The sequence below is a fragment of the Neodiprion fabricii genome, chromosome 5 (assembly GCF_021155785.1).
Source record: "Neodiprion fabricii isolate iyNeoFabr1 chromosome 5, iyNeoFabr1.1, whole genome shotgun sequence".
In the NCBI taxonomy this organism is placed as follows: domain Eukaryota; kingdom Metazoa; phylum Arthropoda; class Insecta; order Hymenoptera; family Diprionidae; genus Neodiprion; species Neodiprion fabricii.
Genome location: NC_060243.1, coordinates 22,482,161 through 22,501,382, shown reverse-complemented (window position 1 = coordinate 22,501,382; position 19,222 = coordinate 22,482,161). Strand labels below are relative to the sequence as shown.

At 39.6% G+C, this 19,222-nt stretch overlaps 6 protein-coding genes across 13 annotated transcripts; 2 read left to right on the top strand and 4 right to left on the bottom strand.

Annotated features, from left to right (window-relative positions):
- The first annotated feature begins 447 nt into the window (after window positions 1-447).
- On the top strand, window positions 448-1,945 carry LOC124182636. Of its 3 annotated transcripts, XM_046570155.1 has the most exons (6): window positions 448-807; window positions 941-1,141; window positions 1,231-1,321; window positions 1,448-1,482; window positions 1,564-1,676; window positions 1,772-1,945. In XM_046570155.1, exons 2-6 carry the CDS (start codon window positions 973-975, stop codon window positions 1,862-1,864), a joined length of 501 nt encoding a protein of 166 aa, XP_046426111.1. In that variant the 5' UTR covers window positions 448-807; window positions 941-972; the 3' UTR covers window positions 1,865-1,945. The 3 variants fall into 3 exon arrangements, 2 of the variants coding, with proteins under 2 accessions (XP_046426111.1, XP_046426110.1); XR_006870824.1 differs by having other exon boundaries at window positions 941-1,103; window positions 1,448-1,676; XM_046570154.1 differs by having other exon boundaries at window positions 452-807; window positions 1,448-1,676.
- On the bottom strand, window positions 1,336-6,396 carry LOC124182626 (intraflagellar transport protein 81 homolog). Its single transcript, XM_046570130.1, has 12 exons — window positions 6,070-6,396; window positions 5,846-5,991; window positions 5,513-5,624; window positions 4,565-4,681; window positions 4,260-4,472; window positions 3,910-4,188; window positions 3,393-3,707; window positions 3,157-3,310; window positions 2,556-2,704; window positions 2,356-2,436; window positions 2,094-2,257; window positions 1,336-2,031 (listed from the first exon to the last, which is right to left on the bottom strand). Exons 1-12 carry the CDS (start codon window positions 6,172-6,174, stop codon window positions 1,935-1,937), a joined length of 1,932 nt encoding a protein of 643 aa, XP_046426086.1. The 5' UTR covers window positions 6,175-6,396; the 3' UTR covers window positions 1,336-1,934.
- A 66-nt stretch (window positions 6,397-6,462) lies between these two features.
- LOC124182628 (probable tRNA (guanine(26)-N(2))-dimethyltransferase) lies at window positions 6,463-9,631 on the bottom strand. 3 transcript variants are annotated; one of them, XM_046570138.1, is made up of 11 exons: window positions 9,523-9,631; window positions 9,205-9,260; window positions 8,992-9,144; window positions 8,614-8,698; window positions 8,356-8,543; window positions 8,020-8,242; window positions 7,636-7,941; window positions 7,379-7,546; window positions 7,134-7,292; window positions 6,865-7,055; window positions 6,463-6,724 (listed from the first exon to the last, which is right to left on the bottom strand). In XM_046570138.1, the coding sequence occupies exons 2-11, from the start codon at window positions 9,252-9,254 to the stop codon at window positions 6,535-6,537; spliced, it is 1,713 nt and encodes a 570-aa protein (XP_046426094.1). In that variant the 5' UTR covers window positions 9,255-9,260; window positions 9,523-9,631; the 3' UTR covers window positions 6,463-6,534. The 3 variants fall into 3 exon arrangements, with proteins under 3 accessions (XP_046426094.1, XP_046426095.1, XP_046426096.1); XM_046570139.1 differs by having other exon boundaries at window positions 9,519-9,580; XM_046570140.1 differs by lacking the exon at window positions 9,523-9,631 and having other exon boundaries at window positions 7,636-7,929; window positions 9,205-9,346.
- LOC124182634 (alpha-ketoglutarate-dependent dioxygenase alkB homolog 7, mitochondrial) lies at window positions 7,978-11,201 on the top strand. Of its 3 annotated transcripts, none has more exons than XM_046570148.1 (5): window positions 7,978-8,081; window positions 9,531-9,783; window positions 9,879-10,052; window positions 10,359-10,486; window positions 10,594-11,201. In XM_046570148.1, exons 1-5 carry the CDS (start codon window positions 8,068-8,070, stop codon window positions 10,721-10,723), a joined length of 699 nt encoding a protein of 232 aa, XP_046426104.1. In that variant the 5' UTR covers window positions 7,978-8,067; the 3' UTR covers window positions 10,724-11,201. The 3 variants fall into 3 exon arrangements, with proteins under 3 accessions (XP_046426104.1, XP_046426105.1, XP_046426103.1); XM_046570149.1 differs by lacking the exon at window positions 7,978-8,081 and adding an exon at window positions 9,175-9,310; XM_046570147.1 differs by lacking the exon at window positions 7,978-8,081 and adding an exon at window positions 9,200-9,277.
- On the bottom strand, window positions 10,888-13,642 carry LOC124182633 (transcription elongation factor S-II). Of its 2 annotated transcripts, none has more exons than XM_046570144.1 (4): window positions 13,435-13,642; window positions 12,834-13,011; window positions 12,324-12,685; window positions 10,888-12,145 (listed from the first exon to the last, which is right to left on the bottom strand). In XM_046570144.1, exons 1-4 carry the CDS (start codon window positions 13,501-13,503, stop codon window positions 11,810-11,812), a joined length of 945 nt encoding a protein of 314 aa, XP_046426100.1. In that variant the 5' UTR covers window positions 13,504-13,642; the 3' UTR covers window positions 10,888-11,809. The 2 variants fall into 2 exon arrangements, with proteins under 2 accessions (XP_046426100.1, XP_046426101.1); XM_046570145.1 differs by having other exon boundaries at window positions 13,424-13,577.
- Window positions 13,643-14,761: 1,119 nt separating this feature from the next.
- On the bottom strand, window positions 14,762-19,131 carry LOC124182629 (FAD-dependent oxidoreductase domain-containing protein 1). The gene is made up of 7 exons (XM_046570141.1): window positions 18,439-19,131; window positions 17,985-18,266; window positions 17,276-17,782; window positions 16,788-16,933; window positions 16,645-16,731; window positions 16,422-16,575; window positions 14,762-15,376 (listed from the first exon to the last, which is right to left on the bottom strand). Exons 1-7 carry the CDS (start codon window positions 18,535-18,537, stop codon window positions 15,122-15,124), a joined length of 1,530 nt encoding a protein of 509 aa, XP_046426097.1. The 5' UTR covers window positions 18,538-19,131; the 3' UTR covers window positions 14,762-15,121.
- Between the last annotated feature and the right edge of the window lie 91 nt (window positions 19,132-19,222).

Genomic DNA, 19,222 nt, shown 5'->3' with positions numbered 1-19,222 from the left:
TTTTATTTTCGACGCATGATGTTGTTTATATTTATTTATTAAATGCAATGATAATCTACACGCGTTTCACAAATTTTTTTTTCCTGGAGCGCTCAATGATCCTAGATTTTTCGTATAATGCATGAGCGGACTCTAGTGACTGAATTAAGAACCTCAAAGCGTTCCAACAAGCACCAAGGCACAGTGTTCGACCGTCTAACACAGTGTCACACTGTGTCTCCTTGCTGGAAAGCTCCCAATAACATCAACAAAACATTCCACTATGGAATATAATTGTGATGACGTGAACGAACTTGTAATTCATTACGTGAGAAACCGCCCGGAATTATGGGATAGAGTATTCCTTTCTTTTAGGTTATGTAGCTATCGTTTGTATACATTTTTACAACGCATCTTCGATTTCCGTACGTGGCGTGGCGCTAAAGTCTGCCGCGTGCATGGAGTCGCCTTCCGCATGCGTTTGCCGGAGGTCAACATGGAGTCTTAGCTTTAGAGCATGTACTGTATATGCTCTGTACGGCCCGAATGCGCAGTCCATGCTCTATTTTTATAATCCAGATAGTATACAGATCAGTGTATACACCGTATACACGTTTTTGCATGTTTACATACCACGGCAATGGTTGTTTGTAAATACAAGTCCGCTGCGAATAACGAATTTCTAGAAAGCCGAAGTTAGGCCACTTCTGTTGGTTTTCTGTATCTTGCGTGAATAGAAACTGCTATAAGTTGTATTCCAGCGAATCAGGCAAACGGTACATTTTGCGGGTATCTTCTACCTGAGGCCAACAAACCGTAGAAAATAAGGTTAGCGATCAACTATTGTCAGTATTTGCAATTACATGCATTACACCGTATAATAATTAAAAAAAAAGCACAAGGTGTTGTAATAAAAACACGTGATCTGATCAAGCTAATTCGAAAAATGAACGTTCCACAGTTGTCGTTGGATGAAAAAAACACCTAAAGAAAATGGAATTGCCAGGCTTTAGGGAGTGCGAGGATGTTCTTGGATTTACTAATCAGACTGCAGTCCTGCTGAGTGGAATGGGAGCTAAAGAACTTGTACCGCAATTTAGGGAGAGAAATATATCGACTGAAATGTTAGCTAATTTAACCCACGATGACCTTGTGCTACTCGGTACTCGATATCTTTACCTTTTTCAATATTGCGCTAATGTTCCATTTATTTGGACCACAGCTTATGTGATGCTTAAATTTTTGTCACAGGTGCAAGCCATGAACTTGCTCATCGTATGCTCAAGCAGTTGTCTCCAATATTGAGGCGTACCGGTTTAACGGTGTTAACACCGCAACAAAAGTAGGTTTATGAAGTAAAAGTATATAAAGTCGGTATTCATTTGAAACATGTATGCATAGGAATAAATATGTATGATAAATGGCGTTCGAACAAGTCTTGTACAGATATAATTTTCGATTTTTCCAGGTTAGACCAGCTATTAGAATCTCTGGAAAATAATGGTAAACATTTATCACTCATCAACGCGTTTGTTACGTATACCAGATTGCGTCTTAACAAGGAAAAAATGGATTCTTTCATAGAAATAAACGGTAATCTGCGCAGTAGCCAAGCTTTGGAATTGGCAGTTGCAGCAACTATTTCTGAGATCGAAGAAGCTCGATCGGCTCTGCAAGAACTGAAATTGTTTCTAGAGGTACGGAACTCCACTTTTGATTTGACTCTACCGGCAATGTACAACTCTTACCGCACTTAAGCGTATAACAAACTGATGAATATTTTTTTTTGCAGGACGGAGGCACCTCAAGGAGCACCACTTTTTACTTTGCTACGCTCAGCGGGTTGGGACTGTTGACTTGGATGTTGTTTAAAACTCGTTTCTAAGTTTTGTACCTACTTGAAACTATCCATTTCTACTTTTGTAATAAAACTATAACACAAACAAATAGTTGCATTACTGTAAAATCAAGGTCTCTGCTCCTTGTCCACGTACAACGACCCCGTCTCTGCGTTTGATTTCCTCGGCGGACTGCCATTTGCACTCGTAAATCCTGAAAGAGTCCCAGTTGTTATAAGCACTCCATTCTGCATGATATTCCAAGTATATACCTACAATATCAAGTTGCCCCACAGACGAATCTGCGTCTCACAATTAGTCAATTGATCCTTCAGCGATTTTTCTTCATTCTTAAAAAAATTAAACTTTTTTTCCTCTGCTTGAATTGCTTCGTTGAGCTCATCCCTTAGTGTTGATCCACTGCTGGGGCTCGCGTAGCGCTGTAAATGATGCATCGATTGGAAGGCAAGTCAAGTATGATTATAGTTGTTTGATACAGAAGTGCGAAGAGACCAAAGCAAATCAGCATATTACACACCCTCATCTCCTGCTGAATTTTGTCTTTAGCAATTTTCAGTTTTGATATGTTGATGCGCAACTGCTTGATTTCTTCCATCTCCTGCATATAAAGGGATAAATTTACCTTTGAATACCAAAGTAGTTTGGATACCTATGCTAGGGATGTAGCGAGTATTTTATTCTCTGATGCACGCATAGTGTATGCATTATCAAACCTGCCTTATCATTATTATCTCGGAGAGAATTCAATTCAGATGATAATGCTACTGTAGAGCTCTCCAAGCTCGTTTCTACAGAGCCATGGCTAATTTTAGCTCTTTCGTGTTGCTCGTCTACTTCCTGTGCCTTCTGTCTTAGTGGTCTCAGGTCTGTAATCAAATATTGCCAAGGTTTCACATTTTCAACTAACTTTCTGTACATGCATACATGCCCCATAGTGAATGCTATAAAAACAGAGTTGCGAAAGACCGGGAAAATCTCGAATAGTCAAGGAATTTCATCTTTTGGGAAGTCCGAGAATTATGATGAACGACAGGGAAAATCATTGTACTTTTTTGATAAACTGTTTTCAAATTTCAGCCATGTCTCGTAAATTCAGCTAAGCTAGCTGTCGGAAATAGTATTGTTCAATTTTTAATTATTTGTGTATTTTTAAATGCAAATTTATATATCGAAGTTGCACAATTTCTGGAGCTTTAAGTCATAAAAGTTGCCCAACATTAAAGGAAATTCTAAATTTTTTGTCATGAACAGTCAGAGAATTTTAATTGAGGAAATTTGGGATCTCCCTGAAGAACTATAATAATTTAATAGTAATTACCGTTCAGCAGCGAGACTAGTTGAGCCCTGAATGCAGAGATATTCCGCGCCAGTTCTGCATTGGCTGAGATCACGTTTTCTGCCGTGAATCCATTGGGTAAAGTTTTCGCAGGTCCCATTTGCACGGGGCTGATACTGACCCGGACGCGGCTGAGCTAAGTTGTAAAGAGTGATGTCACAGAAGCCAGTATCACCAGCATAGATGAAAACGAGTTTTAAAAAAAAAGGAACAATTACTTGCGCCTCCAATATACGCAGGGTTCGATTTAGGACTCCTCCCTCTGCTCGAAGGCCAGCAAGCTCCGCTCTGTGTTGCTTGTATAAGGTGCTCCTGGCCCTGAGGTGCGTGACGTAACGCTTCAGTTCGTCGCCTCTCGGCGCTGGCTCTTCAGCGAGCTGTCTTGCTTCCTCTCTTCGCTCGGCTAACCGAGCATTCATTTCCTCTAGAGTCTCTTCAGATCTCTTCAGCTTGTCCAGCACAGTTCGCTTCATTCCAACAACTGCCGCTGCCTGCTGCCTGAATGGTGCCACTTTGTCTGTACCTCCAGTAGCCTGCGATAATCGTAAAGCGCCCAGTGCAGTATTATGTTTCCAATAACCATAAAAATGCGGTATAAATGTGACTACCAAGAAAACGAAATTCGATTTAAAATATCACCAATTCAATTGTTACTGTATCTCGTTAACACAATGAAAATCTTCATTAAATTTGACATGTATAATACTGTAACTCTGATCAATATCCTTTAGTCACCTTGTTTTCAGCTAGAGTTTGTACTTCGCGAGCAGTTACATCCAGTTTATTCCGCAACGCAATAATATCATCTGGTCCCAGGTGCACTGAGCGAGCGACGAACCTTAAGGCATCGACGTGAGACTTTTTTGCTGCTATCTCGGCAGGTAGTCGATCTCTTGACATGGCTGTTTGCACGGTAACTTTTTCCGACAAACGTTGAATCAGTTTTTGGGGTGTAAGACTTGCTCCAGCTTCCTTCAAATTGTGCAGCTCGCGTTCCATCCGTTGCAATGATACCTGGGTGGGGGAGGTTTCAAGAATAAATCGAATTATAGACATCACAAGAAGCAATGTTCGTGTCGTTTCACCTGCAACATAGCTGTAGATTCTTGTTGTTGGCGTTTTTGCAACGCCAGCTCACGTTCCCTATCTCTTTCAATTCGAAGTTTCCGAGCAGCTTCAAGCAATTGGGGTGCACTCTCAGCCCTTAGTTTCATTTTTTCCACTCTTCCCAGAATCACTTCGCGCTCTTTTTGCATCGCTTCCAGGTCATTCTTCAGTTCTGCGGCAGCCTCACCACCCTGAAGAAAATGATGGGTGAATACGTACATTATTCATCATGCCAAGAGGGGGAAAATTGTAATGTCTAGTTGAAGTTGTTAAAATATTCTACCTTCTTTCCCGCTTCTCGCTCTTTGTGAATCACTTTGAATTCGTCGACCAATCTCACGTACTGATCGTACAGTCCTGTCAATTCAGGATCACCCGAATACTCTGTGGGCACTTCTACCTGTGTAATTTGGGAATCAGCCAAACATAACATTTCATCACTATTCATCTAGTAGCTCATTATTTACCTAAAGGAATTTTATCTTGTATAAGAAATCTAGTGATATTTTTTCCACTTTCGCATACGGATTAAAATACTTTTAGTCAACAGCAGAATTTTGACATTTTTGAAGTGAAAACTTCTTTAGCGCCATTGGTGAAAACTTCTTCAGCACAGGAGTGATGTGAAACTCAATGAAACGACGATCGATGTAACGGAAATATTGATGAAACAGAAATGCAAAACTTAACTTAATTAGCGTGGTAGTGATTTGAAACTCGATGAAACTCGATGAAACGACTATCGATGTAACGAAAACTGAACTTCTTCAGCATGGTAGTGATTTGAAAGTCGATGAAACGAAATGAAACGATTATCGATGTAATGAAATGAAACTACTATCGATGTAACGAAATGAAACGACTATCGATGAAACGAATAGTTATTCCACTCCTGATACTGCATTTTCTTCATTCTCTCGCAGTTTAGTTTCTAAAAGTTTCACTTCTACCACATATGAGCTGCACACGTTTAAAAAAAAAAAAAAAAAGATATATGTGACACTTTTTTAAATTTTATTGGATAATCACGTGTTTAGTAAGTTATAGGTAAGCTAGTGCAATTTTCCAGTTGCGTAAAAGGAGTTGACTCTTTCTAGATATACCGTTAAATGATGTAACTATATGGAATTCTGTGGTGTATACTAGTTAGCCAAATGTGTGTATTTCGTGTAAAGCCATATTGCCAAAAACTATTATTCTTATATGACCTAAACTTTTTATTTATCGTCACCTTCACCAAAAAGCGGGCCAGATATGCTCTTTGTCGTGAGATATCCATGTTGGACAGAAGCCATTTTAGAACGGCATGTATCGTTGAGGACTCTCCCTTCACCAGTCCGTGCCTGAGGATATTCGCAAATATGCAACTGTTTGTTATATGTTCTCACAAGTTAGCAGCGTCTAGGGAAATAATGAATTTGATCATTTTCAACTAGCTTGAAGGGGTAGACAGCCCTTGAAAGTCGAAAAAAGGGGACAGGGCGTTAGCAAAATACTAGCAAACATTGATATAGAAAAGTCAGTCTCTACATTCATCCTCAATCACCATTAATATCGCATTTACCTGAATAACGCTGGGTCACCTTGAGGTTGATACTTCAAGACTCTCAGGGCGGAAAAGATGCGTACAGAGTTTTGTTCCGGGGTTTCGACTCTAACATCGTGCGGGGGACCATCTTGTTGTATTTCGGACAAAACATCGCTGAGAACCTATAAAAATTGTTAGGGTCAGATAATGTTTGCTTTCATTATTCAAATTGTGCATGCTTAATAATAACACAAACTCACTTGTAATAGATCATCAGAACGCAATGCATCGAAGGTGATCAAATTGTAGTTTCGATCTAAAACTTTATTGAGCTCTGCTATGATAAATTTGATATCTTTGCTCATCCTTGAAACAATTGGAATAAGCCTAGTATTAGAAGAATAACAAGCTCACCGCACATACGACGTCACATCACCCTAGAAACAGCTGTAAATGTAATCAACACGAATCAATATTTTTTCACAGTTGTGCCATTTCGTTGTCAAGGCGACAGTTGCTGGGCAGGTGTTTTAAACTCTGATCGCTCTGATGTATGAAAGTTATTTGAAAGCAGAAATGAGCCAAGCTGGATACTTTTCAACGACTAGTATTCAACTAGAAAAGAGGTAGTGTTATCAATATAATAAAATCACTTGTTCTTCATTATAAACTTTAATGTCCATTCAGAGTTATGTTAACACATATGTACAAGTTTGTAAAACTAATCAGTCTCTTTTCAACTGTTTCTGTGGTGACGGTTTCGTTTGATCGTCGTCTGGAACTACGTCGCCTTTTTCTGGTGAATCGAAAGATTTCATGATACCAGATTCGTCAGAGGAAGCTGAGCGTTGTTTCCTTTTGAAATGTTTATTTTGGTTCTTCTTCTTTTTCAATATCGAATCTTTTGTCTGCACCCTGAAAGCGGATACATGTATTTTGTCAATACCCGCATCAATTTTAGGTGGAGACCAAAGTTTAAACTTAGTTCACAGCTTTGAGAGACCTACATAGGTATACGAACGGTGAAGAGTGTCAAGTAATTGCAAATTACATACATCATTGTCGACTTTGTACCGGGGCCCCAGTATGCGGTTGGGTTCTTTTGAAACCTGGATAATTTCTTTTGCCTCGATGCCGGATTAGCAAGGGGATGCGGTTGAAAAGATATTTCATGTGAAGACGAGGTGTTAAGAATAGCCAGCGCAGCGCTATCGGATTCAAACCTTTCCTTTTTGGCCGGATGCAACTAGAACACAAATAAAACATAATGAGATATAATAATACAGCCAGTTAACAAATAATTAACTATTTAATATAATGCCACCTTTTCCCATGCTCGAACTATGTCCCATATAACACTGTTTGGGGCATCGGTTTTAACCGATGTTTTATGTGCATGTGAAATTGACACTTTATAACCGGCGTTTATCAGCGCAGAACTAAATGTCACCATGGGGGGTACCTCGCACTTTACTATAGACATCTGAAAAAGAGACAATCAATAGATGATTGATTAAAACTCTTGGAATTCGGCACATAAATACACTCAAATGCTGTGTGTCTTCTTACTAATCGATCAAGTAAGTAGTAGAGCGGTACGTCTAGTTCTTCGTAAATCACATTTAAGACGCCTTGAAGCCTTTTCTTGGTTCCAAATTCACCTGTATCCACTTTGGACAGAAGTTGCGAAACAAACTGGCGATCATGTAAAGGCCCAAGCCAAATTGGCCCACCGATCTGTAAGAGTAAGGTTACTGCTTCACATTCCTTGGCAAAATTATCGTTATATCGCTACAACACTGTGATACGAATTTTTGCTTGCTTACATGGTGTTTGTGACCACAATAGTGACAAAGTTTATCAACTGGCGGTCCTGCTGGCAGGCCGTACTTGTTGTCAGACTTTGTCATGCTGAGCGGTTGCGTAGTAATACTCTCGCACCCGACGCATTGATAAATCATTCCCAATTTACTCGCTACTCCCTTGCAAACAATTTGCCCTGTGTAGACCCTCACAAATACCCTGATATAAAAATCTACACTAATCGATATCAATGGCTGTATGTACCGGCCGTAACGTCCTGCATGAGATGAGATATGCTGCAAAAGTATCCTCAGGGCCTGAAAATTTTTCTTTCTTTACCAGGTCAAGGCTGCGTTCGTGTGTTCCATAGCAATTCAACAACGTCGCAAGACATTCATGACTCTCACCATTTCATGACAGGCTTTTGACTTCAAGGAAATAGCGCCATATTTAACATGACACGTTTCTGGTGAGTTCCCAGCAAGAACCGCCATATCGGTAGCTGTAATCAAAAGTAAGCCCCCCTCGGAAATGCATTGTACAGCACCGTCCAGAAAAACCGAAGGTGAACCGTAAGGGTCCACATCTACAGCATCGAATCGATCGCTCCTGTGCCGGTACATAACCATACTGTGAAAGAGAATTCAAAGATTTAAGCATTTGCGATTACACGTTGCTAGGAAAAATTAATACGAGGTCAAGATAATATTCTTTAATAGAAGGAATAAAAATTAATCACGCACGTTGCATCTTCGTGACTGGTCGTTACAAGGTCCCCCACACCATTATGGAGTACATTTTTCTTTATGCTCTCTACCGCGGCGGCGGAAATGTCATTGGCAGTAATTTGATGAACGAACGGAACCTCTTTGGCATATCTGATACTGCGTAACCCTGTAGCAGACAGAGCTTCCAAGATCGTAATGCCTTCCTGTAGATGGGATAATTGAACACACAAAAATAAAGAAATCAATTACATCAAAATGGTAATCCCAACTCACCGAACACCTTTGAGCAACCTTCTTGCTGGGTTCAATTTTTTGATAAGCCTTTCTTTCTTCAGTGAAAATTGACAATACGGCGACACTGGAAGAAAAATGAATTGTCACTGAGACATGAACAATAGAAACCCTTAATATTTATTTAAGCAATGCATCAATAGTACAAATTTTGGAGTGACACTAGGGTCACCTTGACGCTTAAACAAGTTGCTTAAACACATAAACTCAGACAGTTAGACAGAGTGATGTTGGATTGCATAGGTGGAACAAATCAGCATCACTGATAGAAAAAATTGAGAGAACTCTTATTTAAGAGGTCAAGTTGATCTTTCTAACGCTAATATGGCATTGCCTTAAGGCATAGCGACGAACGATTACCTGAGGTCTCTGTTGAACTCTTGAACCGGATTGTAGAAGACTTTTTTCTCATTCGCCAATATCTCGGCCATTCCTTCCCTGACGACGATGGACTCCTCGGCGCCCCGAGTCTCCGCTGCCTGAGTGTTCATTACAATTTTCGCAAAAGAGGAGCTGAAAAATGGTCAAGGATTGTTTATATCGCGCACATGATTTGGCACAGAATATACTCACGCACTACGTACGCTGGCCGAAGATAAGCGAGTTGCCAGGACGCGATGCATCAGTTACTATCAGTGAAAACCGGGAAACAATAAAAAGAAGATATTGCAAACACGCGGTAACCCCCGATTTTCAATCTCCGTGAACAGACATAGAGACGCCGGGCGAATATTTAGTTTCAATTTTAAACTAACCTAATTAGCAGTCTGTTTACCGACACAACTCACCACGCAACTGGACGAGAAACTATCACTTAATATCACGCTTTATTTATCTTCGTAATTGTAGATACGTATGTAGATATACTGTAACATTATAGAACGTACATACTTTATCAGTAGAGGAATGTTGTCGCGTTCTGTGCTTTCGGTGTGGCCTCAAACCCTATGGATGAAGAGTCTCGGCTCTAACCTCATGAACTCGGGATCCCGGAGATCCACCAAAACTTTGTCGAGTGACTGGATGTCAGAGCTCTCTGCCACGATGCGTATTTTTCCAGATTTCATAACTCCCCAAGAAGAAGAGTCTCTATTTCAGGAAATTGAACCCTACCTCAAGAGACTCAGATACGAATCTTCGCACTGGGATAACGTGAGATCTCGTTGCATCAATTTTTTTTTTAATTACCTTGAGTCCCAACTTGTCCCGTTAAAATTTTAAAGTTCTATCTTTCTGTTATCCGATAGGCTATACAAAGTTACAGGGAGACTGAGAAATCGACGTGGAACAAAGGGAACTCTGCTGTCATACAGAAAATTCAAAAAACGGCATTTCCACCCGATACCTCTCTTCTAGGACATGTTCATGTGTTGGACCTGGCGGGTGACGGAATGATAAAACCTCACGTCGACAGTGTCAGGGTACGACTTGTCACTAAATGCGGTTTCCATTGACGTGTGTTTAGACACATTAACTATTTGTCTGACAAAGATGATTGTATCTACTCAAAACAAACACACCGGCATAGGAGATGCGGATGTTTCAAAAAGAAGCTAAATCATTGGGTATTCGTCTTACAAATTTGCACGACACGGCACACGGAGCATATCTATGTCTGCCTCTTTCCAAGCAAACTAGCACTCAGATAAAGCACTGAGATAAAGGTTGAAACAATATTTCTCGAACATTATGCTAACTATGTCAGATTTGGTTTTTAATTTTTTCAGTTTTGTGGTGATACAATAGCTGGACTGAGCCTCTTAAGCGACAGTGTGATGCGACTTACTATGGTTGGTTATGAAAAAGAATGCTTTAAAGATTACCTGCTCCTTCAACGATCGCTATATGTAATGAGGTAGATAAAAATCTAAAAGTTGCTGCTTTTGTCTCTTTGGCATCTGAAATTTTACCACGTATAAAATTTTAGAATAACTTTATGATCAAATTATGATACTATTTTAGCGGTGCTGCCAGATATAAATACAATCACGAAATCCTTGGTCCCGATGAATCCACTTTTGAAGGGAACAAGATCCCCAGATCTAGACGAATATCTGTAATATGTAGGTGTGATCCCAAGCACATAGACTAGATGTTTTCTAATATTGAAAGAATGTGAAAATATTATTACGAAGAAGTGAATACTGTTATATAGACAATGTAGTGATACAGTATAGATACTCTTTGGCAAGTGGAAGTTACTAATAAATATGCATTTGGATATTTATGGGTAATGTGAATTAACCATAGATAAGATTCTGTGGTACAAGTTTATTATTTATATTACCAAGTTTGCGAAGAAATATACTCACACAACGTGTTTGGAAGTCACGCCTGCAGGTAGAAAATGATTTATAGCGTTGTATGCGGTTGACTTTTACAGATTGTTTATTCAAACATGATGAGGAGTAGCTAACGATTTTTTACTTTATTAACTACCATTAAATCCAATCTGCACAAGTGTTATATGTATAACTAATTACTAGCATTCACCTTTTCAATAAAACGACCGTCATTTGAAACTAATTATCGTTGACGTAATTCTCACATGCGCTAAATTGCGTCGATTCCGACAATTATGAAAAATCAGTCAGCGTTCGGCCATTTATTTACAAATTTTTCAGCTGTTTCCAATCGAACTTTTCAAAGGGGAAAAAAAAAGATAGTCTCTCCGCGCTTGCAGGCTGTGGTACATATGCCTATAGCAGACAACAATCAAGTCAGGTAACTGTAATTCGGCCATTCTCATGTGAATGTACCTATGCGCACCAGTATTTGTATACCGTCGTGATGTTGTCTTCTGTAAAGTATGATTACTGACATATTCAAGTTTGGAATTAAATGATCCACGTTTTTCTTCCAATCGAAATAAAAAAAAAAAAATTCCATTTTCTTGTACCCAATAGACAAGCCACATCTGCTCTAAGCATCGGCACGTTTATGTATCCTATATAGATAGAAACAAGATGCATACATCAATCGATAATCGTTCACAGCTAGCCTCACACATTGAGCGAAGGAAACGATATCCCTTACTTGAATGCGTGATAATAATATGATCCGAAAATTCGTTGGCCAATGTTTGATTTTCACCATTCATATTAACGCTACGATGAACTTCAGTTTATAGTAGGTTAAATAATGTAGAGACGGAGCTGCGACGTCGCGGCAGGAAGCTTCAGCAGAACTTCCAACGGTTCCCACATTCGTTGCACAAGACAAATGTTGTCATAGGTTCGTCGGCGGATCGTGTCTGAACCTGATTATATGTGCAATTGCGCTTCTTGCACTTTCCACATTTTAATAAGCTGGTCTTTGTCCCCTGGACAGTTGCGAGTTGCGCATCGTTAATGGCCTCTTTCTTGAACTGCTCCCGCAACTGTTTAATCTCGTCGCTTGCCATTTCCTCAGCAGTCATTACAGCCAGACGGCCAGGAGGAATTGCTCCAACAAGAAAATTTGTTCTCAAAGTTGGATTTTTCGCATCTCTTAAGTTTGCGACTCGGCTGCGTACCTGCAAATTCAAAACACTTACAGGAAACAATCCCCAGCCCTGCTCTTAATAATAGATATATAAAGATTCGATGCAGTAATTCGTTTCCTGAACCATAACTAGGATATTTGAAAGAAAGAAAAATGTTTGTACACTGTGGGGCCTTAGGCTAACTTTACACATATTTCAAAAACTCTACTCTGTTCTTGTATCTGTTGTCCGTATTTTTGAACTCTGCATAAATTGCTTCCTCCAGCTCCTCAGCAAGTTCTTCTGGACTGGCACAACCTTCAATGGCTCCTCCGTCAACTCTTAGTGCAGCAGCCAACAGTTCTCGGCATTTTAACCTAACTGCATCTGTGGTGGTGGCGGCTGGAAAAGAAGACTGTTTCCTTGACAAATCTTTACTTGTCTTATCCTCTTTGGATTTAGAATCTCCCCCATCAACAACTCCATCTTTTTCCTTCTTCTGATCCCCTTCTTCCTTGACCTTGTCCAATTTCTCATCTTTTTTTTTTGATCCACTTGAAGAACTTGAATCTTTGCAGTCTTTGTTAGGACCTAGACCGGAGAGGGAAAAGATTAGAGACATCTATTATCGAAAATCTGGTATTTAGACTAGACTTTGAAGCTTTTTTTGTGATAATTTAAGGATTTATATGTAATGTAACGCTAGATAAACTCTACGAAGCAAAGACAACTTCCTCACCAGATAAGAATTTCTTCCAATTCTTTATGAGCGTTTTTGAAAGCGATATAACTTCGTCGTCTTTGCTCGATTTCCTCAGCGCATTTACCGTCATGCCAATCCTCGTTTTTGTCAAGAGTTCCAAATTTACTGGTAGTTTTTGCAGAACTTTCAATAATTCCAAGGCTTGTTCTTGGCCCTGTTAATAGTAATTTTAATAAATAAACAAAAAATTGATTATCCTTATTAGGATATTTCATTTAGAAACATATCAGGCCAAGAGAATCAGAAATCCACGAGTCAACAACGGCATCAACACGGTAACGTTTTGAGGTTATGTTGGATCAACTTTGGGACTACGCTTAACATGAATGCTTTAACGGTGTAGTTGCAGGGATGATGCGGGTAGCTTTTTACGATACAAAATATTACGGTATATGATAACCGCGTTCGTTATCCCCATAGGTTTTGAGGCAATGTAAATGTCGATTACTGATAGATTCGGAAGTAAATAATCTGCTGCCTCGTCGATGGCGAGCGGACAGGACAAACTTAAGAATCACGGATTAAGCCGGCAGAATTGGGGAAGCCGCGATTGCAAATTTACTCACGGCAGACTCACCGTCCCGTCGCCGCTCGACATTTTAATCAGTTTTTTCTGGATCCTTAGCACTTCCTCTTCAGCACTCATATTGATTTTTTAATATGTGATCGGAGTCCTCTTTATGATGTATGTTACAGATTGCATAAAATACACGCGAAGCAAAGTGTACCCGGCGTCGTACCAGTGCTATCCCGTGCTATCAACGCTTGGCGGCAGTGGGAGAACCATAGACATAGAAAACCTTTTGGTGTAAGAATAGGAGGTACATAGTTCGACTCGCACAGAATGCTTCAATTATTATACTTTACTAGTACATCAGTCGAGTCCAGGTGTCGCATGCACCGAAAAGTCACCACCAACGTTTGTATCCACGCAGGAATTACAGTCAACGTACAATTCCTCAAGCTTTCTCAGACCACTTTCTAAATAAATTATGATCTTTAGAAGCGCCCAACAGTGATACTGGTGGTTCTGAATGCGAATACCGTGCTGGCAGTCGGGTACACAGCAGCACTTTCAAATTTTATTATATGTATTGTAACAATGCGGCAATCGAGAATGGCACCTGACAAATAAACGGGTTCTTGAGCAGAAATCAAGTGATCAAATAAGCACGAAGTAAAGATACACGAAAAATACGTTTTCACAATTACTTGCTTTTTCACCGTGACATCAAAGTTGACTGAAGAGGAGAGCCAGGGGACTTTAGTAAAATAATCACATAGTGTTGAGTAGCTTCTCTGCTTCTCGTTACTACGTGGTGCCAGCGGAAACTAAGTATATCTCATATAAGAAATTCGTTCGTCCGTTTTGCGGTGAAAGCGGTTTCATTTATTAATTTATCAAGGACATCGTATTGCTGAAGGACTCTATTCTCTGTACAGGTCTACATTCATTGTCTCAATTTTTGATCGAAGACTACTAAGTACGGTTACGCTCGTTACTTTAATGGAAGAATGTTGAACGTCTCTGCCGATAAAGAAGATACCGGGTGGCTAATACAGCTTCTTATGGTCCCCGGCGCCCCCGGCCCCCTCACGCGCAGAGAACGGGTCACTAAAATTTGCCCAGGAGTAATAGTCTTTAAATTATTCCGTCAACGTACACATGTATATAATGATTCCTGAAAACCTTTGCAAATGTATGACAAAGGCTAAACTTATTTGAATCACAGTAGGAAGTTCGGGACGCATACACTGTCTGAATACCCTGGAATGTATCCCGTTGGAGACAAAACTCGTCACTGCACGTGCGCTGTGTATACCGTGCTATCTGGTTTTGAGCAAGGGTTTTGAGAACTTGATACGGAGGATACTGGGTACAAATATTCAAGTGCAAGACATTGTTTTATGTTTAAAGGATACTTTATTTTCTAAAATGAGACACCTGTCAGCAAACTCAGATTTGGTACTTTGGATAACCTATTAGTCTCAAGTTTTTTTTTTTTGATTTTTGTATCAAGAGCAGATGTAAAAATTTAGTGCAAGTGTGGTACTATATTGCTCTCTGACAGATAACCATGTCGAACCGATTTTGTATGTGTAACCATACTTATGTAACAGTACATATCCATCTCCACTGAGATAAAACTGGATAAAATATGAATGTATAGCAGACCCTCTGACCATGTTATTAATCTGTACCAATAAATTGAATGCAACTTGAATAGCATATCCTTTGTTTTTTTCTATCTATAGATAGCCTTTCAGACGATATTCGCTTCTAGCATTGGTTCTAACGTAATTATCCTATCGAAACCTAGCCTTGTTAAGTCTATCGTTACAAATCGACCATCTATAATGAGCTCTGATATAGCTCGACCCACAGCTGGTGCGTGTTGAATGCCATGGCCACTGAACCCAGTTGCCAGGTATAAATTGTGGTAGTACGGATGCATGCCAATGATTCCGTTTTCGTCAAATTTATTGTACTCGTAAAAACCTGCCCACGAACTTTTTACCTGCAATAACAATCAATTATTAAATATATATTATTAAAGTACCAGCACTAACTAATTCTGGAGACAAAATTTTCATGCACATCCGTAATTAATGTAATATCTATTCATATATGGATATTGCCTTGCAAAGTGCCCCGTGCCTATGCAGCAAGCATAGGTGGTAATTAGAGGGCACAATAAGTCAATAATGAAGTACTTATTGCCTCGTGCTCAGGAAATTAAAAGGGTATTTGAATTTTCCAGCAAACTCGGCCAATAGTGCGCGTTTTTTGGCAATCGTGAAATTTTTTCCTTTCTTAGATATTATTATCTACTAGAGTTTCATTGCTACAATGCATTTAAAACATCTTGTTTTGCAAATGCGTTATTCACCTGTTTTACCGCGCGTAAAGGTAAAAAAGCGTATTTTTTTTCACCCTTTGTATTTACGCGAAAAACATGAGAATATATTTAAAACCGTCAAAACTAAGAAAATTGATCATTAAACTTTATGAAAAATAATCATGTTCATTAATGGTGTAAGGACAAAAACGTCTACATGCGACCTTATAGCAATCCGTTCAATAATGCTTTTTGAGAAGATAAAAAATTTTACTCATTTTTCCCGAAATCGACAAATCATTAGGTTTCGAAAATTTTCGCGTCATTTACGAAATAAAAACACAGAAACGGCGAATACAACCTTGTACGATCTATAAATGCAATAAATAAAAATGTATATTGGTGATGAAAAAGCGTATAATTGAGTGTTATGTAATGAGTGCTCGTGTAGCGAATGCTGCGAAACGAAAAATCATACACCCTTTTACCACCAAATTCGTCTTTTTAGCCCACGCATCTTTATACTATTAGATACGCGACATATTTTGGACAATTTACTTCCGTTTGCACTTGCATAATCCACTAACTCAAGTAGTAAAATAGATTTTAAGCCCAGCTAAAATTTTTAAACAGACACTAATAAGCTTGGAATTTTCAGGGAATTCTGAATGCCTATAAATTAATTTAATATTTAGATATGACAATACCATGGGTTGGAATTTACCTTCAAGTTCCCAAACGCCTCGACTCTTTTCGCTAATATAGGCCAAATTTTTTGATCGAAGTATTCAAGGTCGACTTCGAGGTTGTCGACCGCCGGTTCATCTACCAGTTCTGGAGACCGTCCGCAAATATAATTGCCAGCCAAACCTTCCCTCCTGTTTCAACGTGTTTGAGTGAAATAGATTAAGGCGAGAAGATAAGTTGCATAAGCCACGTCTGCTCACCTAAAGTACGTTCCTGTAGGATCTATCGTCAGCGGCGTGTTGAGCCCAGGGCCGTCAGGGGAGTGAAAGCAATAGACATACCTCTTCCTGACGAATACACACAGATTAACAACGGTAGTTGAAAATTTTTATATTTGGCTTACCTGGGCTCGACAGGCAATGGCACGCTCAACATTCCAGGCCCAGTCCCGATTTTTGCCATTCTCGCTATATCGTTGCTGTGTGCCCCAGCAGCTATGATAGCTATTGCAAATTGGATGCTCCTCTCTTCTCCAGATTGGGTTCTTACCTAAAAATTAGTAAGATGCCTATTGTAACAGAGATCTGAGCCTAGGTTTTGTACAAGGTTTGTTTCAAATTGCTGAGGTGAATACGTCCTTGGATTATTTTGTTCTTACCTGCAATGATTAATGATGCGCGACTTGAGAATCCTTTTTTTTTTACCAAAGATAAACGATACTTGACATAAGACTGTTCTCCAAGTCTATTTACGCATTATCCTTTTCAATTTGCGCCTCTTTTGTGGAAAATGTTTTAGGATAAAATATCGACAAATTTGAATCAGACACAGCGATAAAGAAAATAATCCTATAATGAAAGTAAACGACAATCGTCACAAATTTTAACTTACTGTTAGCTTGTCCAGTCCGACATACTGGCCCGCAGGAATGCCGGATACTTCTATGTTAGGGTTTTGCTTGAATTCAAATCCTACAGCTTCGGCTGCGATGTATTCAGCTCCGAGGTGTATAGCTTTGTTTTTCAGGCCACTAAGGAGTGTCCATGGATCAAACCAACCCTCGTTTTGTAGACCATAGCAGCCAAGCTCTATACCGTCAGTGTTGATCCAAGGAAAATTTTGTGTCAATTTTTCAGGGGTCAATAGCAAGTTCTTCGCCCCCAGAGAATTTTGCAGTACAGAATTTCTCTTAAGTGTATCGGCGCCTGCTTCAGATGCCAAAAATAAGTATCCATATGGATGAAATTGCGGATCTACCTGCGGCTCTCCTTCGATACTCAAGTATTCACCCATGTTACGTAAGAACTCTGCCCCGTACAGCGACATTTCAATATTTTCTTCCAAAGAGAATTGCTGACGAAGACCTCCAGCGGACAAAACTGAGGAACATTTCTGGTACTGCAATGAGATGTTATTATTTTTCAAACATTGTCAAAGGGTCAACATCCCTCGTTAGGGATATGGGAAAGTTCATACACATACGTGGAAATATATCGATTTTGTTACGTTTATACATGCAATATGCATGGGGCAATTTTGTTTCGAAATGGAAAGTATTTATGTATGTATTATCTTTGCAATCCAATTTTTATGCACTTACTGTGGGATCTTTTTCAATTACAACTACACGAAGACCATGAAGAGCGCGTTTTCTAAGCCAGTAAGCAATAGAGCTGCCCATCGCACCTCCACCAATGATAATGACGTCGCACTGCTTTGGGAAATCATACGGAACATCACCTTCCGTGTTATCCTCAAGCTCACGCTCTGCCTGTGACATGGTCAGGCGTTTTTTGAGCTGTCTGAAGTCGTATGAGAGCGCTCCCAGGGTGCGGGAAATTGGGTTTGCTGGGTCACGTTTGTTACTATCATGCTTGAGTTGCTGAAAAGTTGATAATAGAAATTAACAAAAAGGAAACAATTAGGTGACATTTACTCATAGTTTTTAAGTGTAGCAAAGAGTTGAGTTTTATTTTGTATAATCTGTCAAATATGAAGTTTAAAGAATAGCCAACCATTACTGAGATTATAATAACATTAGGCTATGTATTTACCTTGGTGGAATGAAAATTAGAAGTCTGTGGGTAGAAGCGTGGGCAGCAAAACGGATTAATGTGGCTGCTAGCTCTAGATATAATCACACGGCGCAGCATGTTGAAAAAACTGGTTACAACCGTTTTACCAGTAGATATGCTGGGCGAGGGAACTGAATCTTGACTGGTACATACATACCAGCTAGTAGTAATTTATATATGTAGACCATTCACTTTCGAATATTCATATGATTGTGTATGCGTATCTAAGATGCCTCTCGAGCTACGAGATTAGCACAGCACAATCTTTTCTCGGCGTTTCTGCCCCTGCTGTTACTGCATGTAAGATAGACACGGGTCACTAATTGTCTACCAGGATGACATTTCATACTCCGTACTTTTGTCAGTAAGGGGATAAGATAGTCTGGTTTACTGTTGCGTTCAACCTCGTCACCCTGTTGCCGGTATGGCGTAATCGATGGTCAGAACGTGCGACTTGAGTCCGACCGATTGTGAATGCCGAAGTGCTGACTTTAGGCGACTATCACCAATATATATGACAATCGATAACTCTTCCCCTTCTTTTTTTCCATGCAAGCTCAACTTGTTAACAACGGGATTCATTCACGGATATTAGTATGTACAATATCAATGAATCCGTCACAGATGATTACGGACTGGATTCACTCCGAAGATCAGCTGAGATCAAAGCTCCAACGAAATAACAGTGGAAAAAAAATTTTTAAAAAGTAACACTCAATGCCATCTACTCGTGCGTATGACAACTACCGAGCCATCATTACGA

Coding starts and splice junctions, on each gene's coding strand:
- LOC124182634 (XM_046570147.1), top strand. CDS start 9,249: ATGCATCAGTTACTATCAGTGAAAACCGG. Junction 9,784..9,878: donor AATCTTCGCACTGGGATAAC/GTGAGATCTCGT, acceptor GTTATCCGATAG/GCTATACAAAGTTACAGGGA. Junction 10,053..10,358: donor CTCACGTCGACAGTGTCAGG/GTACGACTTGTC, acceptor TAATTTTTTCAG/TTTTGTGGTGATACAATAGC.
- LOC124182629 (XM_046570141.1), bottom strand. CDS start 18,537: ATGCTGCGCCGTGTGATTATATCTAGAGCTAGCAGCCACATTAATCCG. Junction 16,732..16,787: donor CCATTGCCTGTCGAGCCCAG/GTAAGCCAAATA, acceptor TGTATTCGTCAG/GAAGAGGTATGTCTATTGCT. Junction 15,377..16,421: donor AGGCGTTTGGGAACTTGAAG/GTAAATTCCAAC, acceptor TTGTTATTGCAG/GTAAAAAGTTCGTGGGCAGG.
- LOC124182628 (XM_046570138.1), bottom strand. CDS start 9,254: ATGCATCGCGTCCTGGCAACTCGCTTATCTTCGGCCAGCGTACGTAGT. Junction 7,942..8,019: donor CAAAAGCCTGTCATGAAATG/GTGAGAGTCATG, acceptor TGGTAAAGAAAG/AAAAATTTTCAGGCCCTGAG. Junction 7,547..7,635: donor ATTGTGGTCACAAACACCAT/GTAAGCAAGCAA, acceptor TTACTCTTACAG/ATCGGTGGGCCAATTTGGCT.
- LOC124182636 (XM_046570154.1), top strand. CDS start 973: ATGGAATTGCCAGGCTTTAGGGAGTGCGAGGATGTTCTTGGATTTACT. Junction 1,142..1,230: donor CGATGACCTTGTGCTACTCG/GTACTCGATATC, acceptor TTTTTGTCACAG/GTGCAAGCCATGAACTTGCT. Junction 1,322..1,447: donor GTGTTAACACCGCAACAAAA/GTAGGTTTATGA, acceptor CGATTTTTCCAG/GTTAGACCAGCTATTAGAAT.
- LOC124182626 (XM_046570130.1), bottom strand. CDS start 6,174: ATGAGCAAAGATATCAAATTTATCATAGCAGAGCTCAATAAAGTTTTA. Junction 5,992..6,069: donor GTTCTGATGATCTATTACAA/GTGAGTTTGTGT, acceptor CAATTTTTATAG/GTTCTCAGCGATGTTTTGTC. Junction 2,705..3,156: donor ACTAGTCTCGCTGCTGAACG/GTAATTACTATT, acceptor ATTTGATTACAG/ACCTGAGACCACTAAGACAG.
- LOC124182633 (XM_046570144.1), bottom strand. CDS start 13,503: ATGAGTGCTGAAGAGGAAGTGCTAAGGATCCAGAAAAAACTGATTAAA. Junction 12,686..12,833: donor TTGGAAGAAATTCTTATCTG/GTGAGGAAGTTG, acceptor TCTCCGGTCTAG/GTCCTAACAAAGACTGCAAA. Junction 12,146..12,323: donor ACAACAGATACAAGAACAGA/GTAGAGTTTTTG, acceptor TTGAATTTGCAG/GTACGCAGCCGAGTCGCAAA.